Source organism: Eulemur rufifrons, chromosome 6 (genome assembly GCF_041146395.1).
Source record: "Eulemur rufifrons isolate Redbay chromosome 6, OSU_ERuf_1, whole genome shotgun sequence".
In the NCBI taxonomy this organism is placed as follows: Eukaryota; Metazoa; Chordata; class Mammalia; order Primates; family Lemuridae; genus Eulemur; species Eulemur rufifrons.
This window is the reverse complement of record NC_090988.1, coordinates 96,335,492-96,345,598: the sequence shown is the minus strand read 5'-3', so window position 1 is coordinate 96,345,598 and position 10,107 is coordinate 96,335,492. Positions and strand designations below refer to the sequence as shown.

General features: G+C 55.8%; 1 protein-coding gene across 4 annotated transcripts; it reads left to right on the top strand.

The window, feature by feature from the left end:
* The first annotated feature begins 216 nt into the window (after window positions 1-216).
* On the top strand, window positions 217-7,976 carry SLC22A6 (solute carrier family 22 member 6). 4 transcript variants are annotated; one of them, XM_069470146.1, is made up of 10 exons: window positions 217-851; window positions 1,240-1,343; window positions 1,601-1,755; window positions 3,000-3,168; window positions 3,637-3,760; window positions 3,904-4,019; window positions 5,404-5,618; window positions 5,755-5,863; window positions 7,324-7,395; window positions 7,699-7,976. In XM_069470146.1, the coding sequence occupies exons 1-10, from the start codon at window positions 483-485 to the stop codon at window positions 7,790-7,792; spliced, it is 1,527 nt and encodes a 508-aa protein (XP_069326247.1). In that variant the 5' UTR covers window positions 217-482; the 3' UTR covers window positions 7,793-7,976. The 4 variants fall into 4 exon arrangements, with proteins under 4 accessions (XP_069326247.1, XP_069326246.1, XP_069326245.1 ...); XM_069470145.1 differs by having other exon boundaries at window positions 7,324-7,434; XM_069470144.1 differs by having other exon boundaries at window positions 7,192-7,395.
* The last annotated feature ends 2,131 nt before the right edge of the window (window positions 7,977-10,107 follow it).

Here is a 10,107-nt window from a genome sequence, read left to right as displayed (position 1 = left end):
CCTCCTGCCCTCAGCTGCCCAGATGGGCCCTCCCAGCACATCCCTCTCCCCACTCCCACTTCAGTCCACCCTCTCCTGCCCTTTATACCCAGTTGGAGAAATTCCACTGACACAAGGAATACTCGGAGGGTTAATCCTTCTGATACCAAGTCACACTTTAACTCATTCCCTCCAGGCTAAGGATTAAAAGCTGCCCATGGAAGGGTCAAGGCTACGGCAGACCCTGAAAGCTGAGCTGTCCCCGACCCCCGAAGTGAGAAGCTGCAAGGGAAAGGGAGGGACAGAACAGGGAGAGAGCAGGAGAAGGAGGGGCAGGCCGCTGTCCCCCCACAGAGCCAGCTCAGACTCAGCTCTAGGAGCAACCCAGCTGCAGAGGCAACGGCAGCCCTGCTCCTCCAGAGAAGGACGGCAGGCAGACAGACAGACAGAAGTCCTGGGACTGGAAGGCCTCAGCCCCCAGCAGCTCGGCTGGGCCTGGCCCCATGGCCTTCAATGACCTCCTGAAGCAAGTGGGGGGCGTCGGCCGCTTCCAGCAGATCCAGGTCACCCTGGTGATCCTCCCCGTGCTCCTGATGGCCTCCCACAACACCCTGCAGAACTTCACTGCCGCCATCCCCACCCACCACTGCCGCCCGCCTACCCGCGCCAACCTCAGCCAGGACGGGGGCCTGGAGGCCTGGCTGCCCCGGGACCAGCGAGGGCGGCCGGAATCCTGCCTCCACTTCACCTCCCCCCAGTGGGGACCGCCCTTTCCCAATGGCACAGAGGCCAATGGCACGGGGGCCACCGAGCCCTGCACCAATGGCTGGATCTATGACAACAGCACCTTCCCGTCCACCATCGTGACTGAGGTGAGGACCTGGGGCTCCCCCTCCATGCACCATCCAGACTCTGCCCTCCACTCTGAGACAGACAGACAGACAGACACACACACACACACACACACACACACGCACGCACACGCACACATACTGTCTCAAGTTCTCCGGGGGCCAAAATAGGAAGATCTAGAAAGGGGGAAAGATGGGGGCCTTTGTAAAAAAGGTATATGTGGGTTAAAACAAAATGCTGAGTTTAAAAAAAAAATGCTTTCAGCCCCTGGGACCAGGGAGGCAAACAGCAAGGAAAGTGCCAGGGGAAGGGGGTGACATGGACCCCAGAGGACCAGCCTGAAGGAGGGGAGGGGACTCCCTGCAGCCAGGCTCATCTCTGCCTGACCCTTGCTCCTGCTCCCCACAGTGGGACCTCGTGTGCTCTCACAGGGCCTTACGCCAGATGGCCCAGTCCTTGTACATGGTGGGGGTGCTGCTCGGAGCCATGATGTTCGGCTACCTGGCAGACAGGTCAGTCCTGGGTGGAGCCAAGGGCTGGACCTGGGGGCTCCTCGGCTGCAGGCTCCTCGGGCGGCCTCGGTGGGAGGTTGGCATTCCCAGCTGGGGCCGGGTTGACGATCTACATACAGCACCAGCCTCGTAATACTTCAGAGGTCCTCCAGAGACCCCCAGCCCGGGCCTCATCCAGGGCAAGCCCTCCTCTCCCTGCCCAGCCCGGCGCCTGTCAGGCCTCGGGCCCCTGCTGCAGGTCTCCCCTCCCCTCACAGGCTGGGCCGCCGGAAGGTACTGATCTTGAACTACCTGCAGACAGCCGTGTCAGGGACCTGCGCAGCCTTCTCACCCAACTTCGCTGTCTACTGCACCTTCCGGCTCCTCTCGGGCATGTCTCTGGCTAGCATCTCCCTGAACTGCATGACGCTGAGTAAGGGATGCTCACCCGCCCACTCCTCTCTGCCCTCCCAGCCCAGCAGCCCCTCTCCAGCCCACCCTTCCTGAGCCCGGCCTGCTCTCCACCCTTGCCTTGGGTCTGCCCTTCCAGCCAGTGAACAACCTTTTTGTCAGGCTCATGGCATCCTGACCCCTCCTTTAGAAAAGAGATTGCAAACTCCACTGAGAGAGGCGGCCGGTCGTGCAAATGACTGAAGCAGACCAAATGCAGGGGCATTAGGGAGTGGCGATAATTGTGTTCACAGGAGAGGCACAGCCCATCCAGAGACACCGCAGATACACAGATGCTCCAGCCTAGAGGTCCTAGGGCTGTTAGATCTTCCCCTTCCCTTCTGATTAATGTAAAATATCCCAGTTTTTTAGTGATTGCAATTCACTCTAATATTTCTAAACATCGGGCAAGCCAGCACCACTCAGACCAAACACAGTGATTCAGAGCCTGGTCTGTCCATGGCCATCAATGTGCACCTTCTGAGAGGCCACCCTCCTCCCCCTGTGTCTCAGATGAGGAACCTGAGGCTCAGGAGAAGGGAAAGAATGTACCCAAGGTCAACCCTCAAGCCCAGAAGAGAATCCAAGGATTTGGATTCTCTGGAGTAAAGGAATTAACTGAGACTGGGCTAAGGCCTGGGCAGGACACCTAAGGAATCCAGCCCCAAAGTCCAGTCTGAGCATCCAAGCCCCTGCCCCAGCAGATGAGTCAGGAGCCCATTAAGAACAGAGCTAGGCCTTTTCAGGCCACAGCAGAGAGGTGGTCCCACTCCCACCTCGATACTCCAGGATGGAGGAAAACTGCTGCCTCCTCCAAGCTGCTCTGCCCTCGGGGCGCGGGGCGGGGTGGGGTGTGGGGGGGGGACTCCAGCCCAGGGCTGAGGAAGAGCGAGGAGGGGGGTGATGCTGAGGACTTGCTGAGTGCTCCGAGAGGCTCTGAAGGGAAAAGGGGCTCTAGCAGAGATAGCAATCTGAAGAGGAGCAAAAAAAAAAGAAAAAAGAAAAAAAAAGTCAGGAATGTGGAGGGGGAAGTTCCTGGGCATTCTGAACCCACCTCCCCATCCCTACCTCCAGCCAAAGTCCTCCACTGCCCCTACCCTGGCACCCAGCCTCACGCGGTGCATCTTCCACTGAGCCTTGGACAGACGAAGGTCTGGACGGAGGGAAGGGTCTTTATCTGACCAGCAGCCGGGTTGGTTGCACCACCTGTTCTAACCCTCTTTCCAGATGTCGAGTGGATGCCCATCCACACGCGAGCCCACGTGGGCACCACGATTGGCTACACGTACACCCTGGGCCAGTTCCTCCTGGCCGGCCTGGCCTATGCTGTGCCCCACTGGCGCCACCTGCAGCTGCTGGTCTCCGTGCCATATTTTGCCTTCTTCATCTACTCCTGGTGAGTGGGGCCCAGGGTGGGAGGCGGTTGCCACAGGAGCCCAGAGGGCTGCAAGGGACAGGACATCTCCCAGAGCTCAGCATATGCCCCACTCCACAGAGTCAGAGAAGGTCAAAGCCAGAAGGTCAAACTCAGTCTGATGCCTGAGTGTGACAGATGGGGAAACCGAGGTTGTGTGGAGAAAGCTTTGCCGCAGGATATCCGATTCTCCGCCTCCCCTCAGTTCTCCAGGCTGCCTGTGCTGCTCCCCTACTCAGCACCCAAGAGCTGAGCTTCTGGGGAGGAGAATGGGTCATCTCCAAGCTGGACACAGCCTTGTGGTCCTAGAGACAGGATTCGGCAAGGTCCCTGGGCTCCCAACCTTAAATAAAATCCCACTGCAGGCCCCGGGAAAGCCCAGCTCCAGCCCCCACCCCAGCTCACTGGAGCTGAAGCCACGCCAACACCCATCCCCACCCCTGCTCCCAGGTTCTTCATCGAGTCAGCCCGCTGGTACGCCTCCTCCGGGAGGCTGGACTTTGCCCTGAGGGCCCTGCAGAGAGTGGCCCGGATCAATGGGAAGCAGGAAGAGGGAGCCAAGCTGAGTATGGAGGTGAGATCCTCTGAGACCTCCCATGATACCCCCCAGGGCTCCATCCCCAAATCCAGTGCCCAAGAGGCTTCCCTGAACAAGGGGTTAGGCTGGGAGGATCCCCTAGGAGGAGCCCGGGCCCTGAGCCCTGTCTGTCCCAGCAGGTGCTCCAGGGCAGTCTGCAGAAGGAGCTGACCACGGGCAAAGGCCAGGCCTCGGCCATTGAGCTGCTGCGCTGCCCCACCCTTCGCCGCCTCTTCCTCTGCCTCTCCATGCTGTGGTAGGCCTGGGCAGACTGACAGACAGGCAGACAGACGGACAGAGACAAAACGCTGGCTGGGGAGGGAGCAGACACAATGGGTGGGAAAGGCCAGACAAGAGGGAGGAAAAGTCAGCAGTCCACTCTGAGCAGCAGTAACCCACACCAGGGGGAGTCCTGAAGAACCAGACACCCTCCAGCCTCAACTCAGTCCAAGTCTCCAAGCTGGACATGCATCTCCCCACCTTCTCCTCCTTTCACCAACCCCGTTGCAATGTGGAAACACCTTGCCAGGACCAGTGGCCTCCAGAGTCTAAAGAATCACGTGGTGAAGGCAGAGAGCAGTCTAGCTTGCAAAGTGTCTGGAGACATCACCGGCCTGAGGATGCCTGCTGGAAACATGGGCACAGGCAACAAAAGGACTAGAACTTTGGCCAAGGCTGACGAAAGCCAAAAATCTTCTTGTCCCTTTGCAACAGTCCCCAGTATCCTTCCTTCCCATCACCATAGCGATCCCATGACAGTAAAGGGAAGCGTGGTCAGAAGGAACAATCCTGGCAATGAATTCTTTGTTTCCAATTTGGGATTTACTCTCAGTTGTCAGTTCTATCCAATATTGTGAGCTTCGTTTTGTGGGTTCTTGATGTCTTAAAAAGCATAACACTCATCCCAGGTCCGTGGACAGGTCCCAGAAGGCTCTGCTCTCTCCCTTGACTTGGATGCCACCTGCCCTCCCTCATCCCGGCAGCAATAGATAATATAAACACTAAAACAATGTAAATCCTACATAGCAACTAAGTGAAAACTCCCCAATACACCAGGGACCTTAGTTATTGGAAGACTGGGAAATTTAGAGTATTAGAAGACTACCTTGGGCCGGGCACGGTGGCTCACGCCTGTAATCCTCGCACTCTAGGAGGCCGAGGCAGGATGATCGCTCGAGGTCAGGAGTTCGAGACCAGCCTGAGCAAGAGCGAGATGCCCATCTCTACTAAAAATAGAAAGAAATGATCTGGACAGCTAAAAATATATAGAAAAAATTAGCCGGGCATGGTGGCGCATGCCTGTAGTCCCAGCTACTCAGGAGGCTGAGGCAGGAGGATCCCTTGAGCCCAGGAGTTTGAGGTTGCTGTGAGCTAGGCCGACGCCATGGCACTCACACTAGCCCAGGCAACAGAGTGAGACTCTGTCTCAAAAAAAAAAAAAAAAGAAGAAGAAGAAGACTACCCTAATACTTACACTATGCAGTTTAAGTATGCATTTAAATATTTAAAGAAATATTAGCCACGGCAGACTCCAGCTCCTTAAGCAGGGTACCCAATGTAGCTCATCCCTATTTTGAAAGAGCACCCCACTTTAAGACTCCTTAATAACTGCATGCCCCTCACCCCACTCCCCTCACTAGGTTTGCCACTAGCTTTGCCTACTATGGGCTTGTCATGGACCTACAGGGCTTTGGAGTCAGCATGTACCTAATCCAGGTGATCTTTGGTGCCGTGGACCTGCCTGCCAAGCTTGTGTGCTTCTTTGTCATCAACTACTTGGGTCGCCGGCCTGCCCAGATGGCCTCACTCCTGCTGGCAGGCATCTGCATCCTGGTCAATGGGGTAGTACCCCAGGGTGAGTACCCACGAGCACCCTGGCCCCTCATCCTCAGCCCCATCCCCCCCCCACAGCCCAACTTCTCAGAAGGGAGGGAGCCAATTCCTCCAAACCCCCACTCCCAAGCTCCTGCTGTCCCCTCCTTTCTCTCTAGACCAGTCCATTGTCCGAACCTCCTTTGCTGTTCTGGGGAAGGGCTGCCTGGCTGCCTCCTTCAACTGCATCTTCCTGTATACTGGGGAAGTGTACCCCACAATGATCCGGTGAGTGGGAGCCTGATGGCTGAGAGGGTCTTAGGGAAAGACCTTTTCCTGTGCACAGGTCAGACCCCAGATCATGGTCCAGTACTCCCCAGCCCAAAGGTCCCCTCCCAACTCTCATCAGTGCGAGGCACATAGTAGCCACTCAACACATACTGCATGGCCTAGCTAATACAGGTGTTCCTGTCCTCTGAGCCCTTACCTGACACTAGAAGATCTCAAAAGGAGCCACCAACCGGGGCAGGATAAGGAGCCAAGAAGGCACATCTCAGAGGCAATGAATGGAAGTCCTGTCTTAATTTCCAAAGCACAAGTTAGACGCTGCCACCAAATCTAAATTCTATCTATAAACCAAGTTGTACGTCTGAAAGCCAAGATCACAAACATGAAAATAATTTTCTATCACAGAAACCACACCTGATAGTATGCCAGCAGCAGGGATAAACATAGCATTGCTTTTTTGAGTGCCAAGATGGCTGGGGGGGTGGGTATTTTTGCATTAAGAAACAAGAAACACAAGCCTATTTTAAGAGTGGGATATAAGATTCACATGAGATGTCAAAGAAATGTCAGGTCTTCCTAGGCTGGAATGAGAACTCTGAGGGGTCACGGTTACCGCTCTGTACCCTTACGGGATTTCAGGGGAAAGAACAATAATATAAAGCATCTACTGTGTGTCAGGTGGTGTCATAAACTTTTTACAAGTATTAACTCATTTAATCCCCATAACAAACCAATGAGGTAGGTACTGTCATTATTCCCATTTTACAAATGTGAAGCTGGGGCACAGGGAGGTTAAGTGACTTCTCCAAGATCACACAGCTAGCAAATGGTGAAGAGCGCATTTGAACCCCAGTTTGTCTCCGGAGTCAATGTTTTTAACCTCTTCTCTCGTAGAGAATGTTCTTAACATGTTCTCAACGTGCAGACTGCAGCTTCCTCCCCTGGGGATTCTAATGCGATAGGTCCATGTGGGGCCGGGGCTACAGTAACTCACAAGCCTCCAGGTGGTCTAACCCAGCTGTCTCATTTGACAACTAAAGAGACTGAAGCCCAGTGAGGGAACGGGGCTTGACCAAAGTCACACAGCAAGTTAAGGACAGACGCAAAATTCAATCTCAGGTTTCTGATTCTCTGCCCAGAGCCCTTTTCAACATCTCTTTAAAAAAAAAAAAAAAAATCACCAAACAAAGGCCAAGTTAGTTTGCTAATCAAATGGAGAAAGAGGAGGTACCAGGGTGCCCTGGGGTACCTGAGCCGCCCCCCTCCAAACGTCTCCAGCACCTCGTCATTCATGCCAGAACTCTAACCTCCCCGCCCGCGGCCTACAGGCAGACAGGCATGGGGATGGGCAGCACCATGGCCCGCGTGGGCAGTATCGTGAGCCCGCTGGTGAGCATGACCGCCGAGCTCTACCCCTCCGTGCCACTCTTCATCTACGGCGCTGTCCCGGTGGCCGCAAGCGCTGTCACTGCCCTCTTGCCGGAGACCCTGGGCCAGCCGCTGCCGGACACAGTGCAGGACCTGGAGAACAGGTGGGCCCCCACCCAGAGAGGAGCAGTGACTCATCCCAGGTCACGCCTGCAGGCTGGGGTGGCACTGAGCCTCAAACCCAGGCTTCCTCTTCCAGACCAGAGCTCTTTGTCCCTTTATCCCCAGTTGGCTGAGATTCTTCTAGAATCCTTTCTGGGACTCCCAGCTCCAGGGAGTAGTGGATGCTTGGGGCAGAGAGGAGGTGGCTGGGAATAGCTGAGTGGAGAGCCCCCGAGGAGCCCCCAACTCCCAGCCCTGGTCTGGAGGCTGCATACCCAGCGTCCTACTCTCCCACCTCCCAGGAGGAAAGGGAAACTGACGCGACAGCAACGAGAGCAACAGAAGCATATGGTTCCACTCCGGGCCTCAGCACAGGAGAAGACTGGACTCCAGGACTGAGAAGGAGCCTTAGCGAGCCCTAAAGGGAGTGAGGGTCCACCAGGTCCCGGGCCACTCACACAGGAGGGGGTAAGGGAAGATGGAGGCCCAAGTACGGGGGCTGTGGTTCAGGGAAGCACCTCCTCAGGGGTCCCCCTTCCTGAATAGACTCCACCAAGACCACATGATTAAAAGATTTGACCGCATGCAGCGTCCCTCTTTGTCTCTCCTGTCACAAATGGAACAGGCACTCCACACCCCAGCCAGCTGTCAGCCCAGAAAGTCATGCCGTACCTTCCTACCCCTTTCACCCCCAGGGCTTTACAAACCATCCAGTTAGAAAGGACTCTCTTGCCTTGGGCCCCCTCTCTGTCCCTCTTTCCCTCCCTCCTTCCTCCCCTCTCCTCTAACTTATTCAAATATTCCTGTGAATTTTAGCTAAGTACCTCGTGCCCCTCCCTTCCCTGTTTGCCAGAAACTGAATGAAATGCAAGCAGCCAATTGAGGCTCTGTTTCAGGCTCCTCCCCTCTGGTGGGAACCTTGGCAAAGGAGGAAAAAAGGACAAGGGCTGTAAAGTCAGGATGTTGGCCCCTCTAGCGTCGCGGTCAGGAGGCTGGAACCTCCAGCTTCCAGCAGGATCCAGACTCAGCCCCAGCCCCACCGCCAGCTCTGGGTTGGCCTGCTAGCTGACCTAATCCCACCCGCTGCACCTCCTGAGCTCCTCCTGAGCTCGCTCTGTTGCTCTGCCTCTTGTGGGCCCTGAGCCGGTGGAGGGGAGAGAGGAGAGAAGGGCTGGGGGTGGGGGTGAGGAACACAGCCAGCGAGAGCCAGCACTGAGCGCTATGTTCCAGACACTGTCCCAAGCAATCTGCATGTATTAACTCATTTAATCTTCCCAGAAACCCTCTAGAGGTAGATACTATTATTGTTCCCCATTTCACAATAAAGAAATCAAGGCACAGAGAGGTTAAGTAACTTGCCCAAGCTCACACAGCTAGTACATTTTGCAGTCAGGATGAGAATCCAGACAATCTGGCACCAGAGTATGAGTGCCCGACCCCTCTACTGCCTGGAGCTGTGGGACTCTGAGCCCTTAGCCTCTTCCACCCTTGAGGCCCAGCTTCTCCTCCTACATCTTGGTCTGAAAAGAAAAGGAGAATGGGAAGGAAGGAGGGGCTCCTGGGAGGACCCATGTGAAAGGAGGGCTGGATGACAATTTAGGGGTCACAGTCAGGAAAAGACCAAAATGTCCAGCGCCTTAATCAGCAAAGCAGCTCACTTCAGGGAAGCCTGGGGTGGTGCAGAAAAAGGCAGCCCTGGCCAGGCTCGGTGGCTCACACCTGTAATCCCAGCACTTTGGGAGGCCAAGGGAGGAGGATTGCTTGAGGCCAGGAGTCGGAGGCCAGCCTGAGCAAGAACCAGACCCCATCTCTACAAAATAGAGAAAAATTACCCGGGCGTGGTGGCGTGCACCTGTAGTCCCAGCTACTCAGGAGGCTGAGGCAGGGGGATTGCTTGAGCCCAGGAGTGTGAGGTTGTAGTGAGCTATGATCGTGCCACTGCACTCCAGCCTGGGTGACAGAGTGAGACCCTGTCTCAAAAGAAAAAAAGAAAAGAAAAGAAAAGAAAAAGGAAAAGGAAAAGAAAAGAAAAAGGCGGCACTATTAGCTCCTACAGGAGCGAGGCCTGCCATGACCCGCCGTAAATACGATTGCCCAGCCGTGCATGTCCGCTGACGCGCTGTCCGTAAGCATTTCCCCTGCAGCCCAGCCCCTCGTCCCCCAGGGAAATTTCAGTCCTCAGGCTATATGTGTTGCCTCTGGATGGGACCCTGGGGCTTGGGTCCAGGGCAATCTGGAGAGGGGGTTGGTCTGGAGAGCCCCTGAAAAAGCCACGAGGCCCTGGCAGAGTGGGCAGTGGCTCAGATAGCAGGACCCTCGGGACAAATCTGAGCAGAGCCGGATTCACCATAACCCACCCTACCTTCTGGAGCATCTGGAGACTTGGTGCCCCCCCATGGTGCTGAAACTCCCCTGCGCTCCAAGAACACTAGATGCCCGAGGGCCACCAGCCCACCCCTGCTGTGATCTCAAACAACACTATCCTCATGGCGGACCCTTATGGGGCACCTGGAACAGCATCTTCACCAGCCTGGAGCAGTGAGGCAGGACTGAGACCAGGAGCCGGACACCTGGATCTAGCCCTGCTTCTGCAGATCTGGGGGTCTTGAGACCAGTGACTTGCCCCTCCACTGCCTCAAAACCCTGCCAGGATGGCACACTAGGAGGATATGAAACTGCCTGGCCCTGGCAGAGTGCTCACCAGAGGCCACCTG

What these genes read in the sequence shown, in the direction of transcription:
- SLC22A6 (XM_069470143.1), top strand. Translation starts at nt 483, where the DNA reads ATGGCCTTCAATGACCTCCTGAAGCAAGTGGGGGGCGTCGGCCGCTTC. An exon ending in CTCTGCCTCTCCATGCTGTG is followed by an intron (nt 4,020 to 5,403) that starts GTAGGCCTGGGC and finishes TCCCCTCACTAG; the next exon opens with GTTTGCCACTAGCTTTGCCT. An exon ending in CAATGGGGTAGTACCCCAGG is followed by an intron (nt 5,619 to 5,754) that starts GTGAGTACCCAC and finishes CTTTCTCTCTAG; the next exon opens with ACCAGTCCATTGTCCGAACC.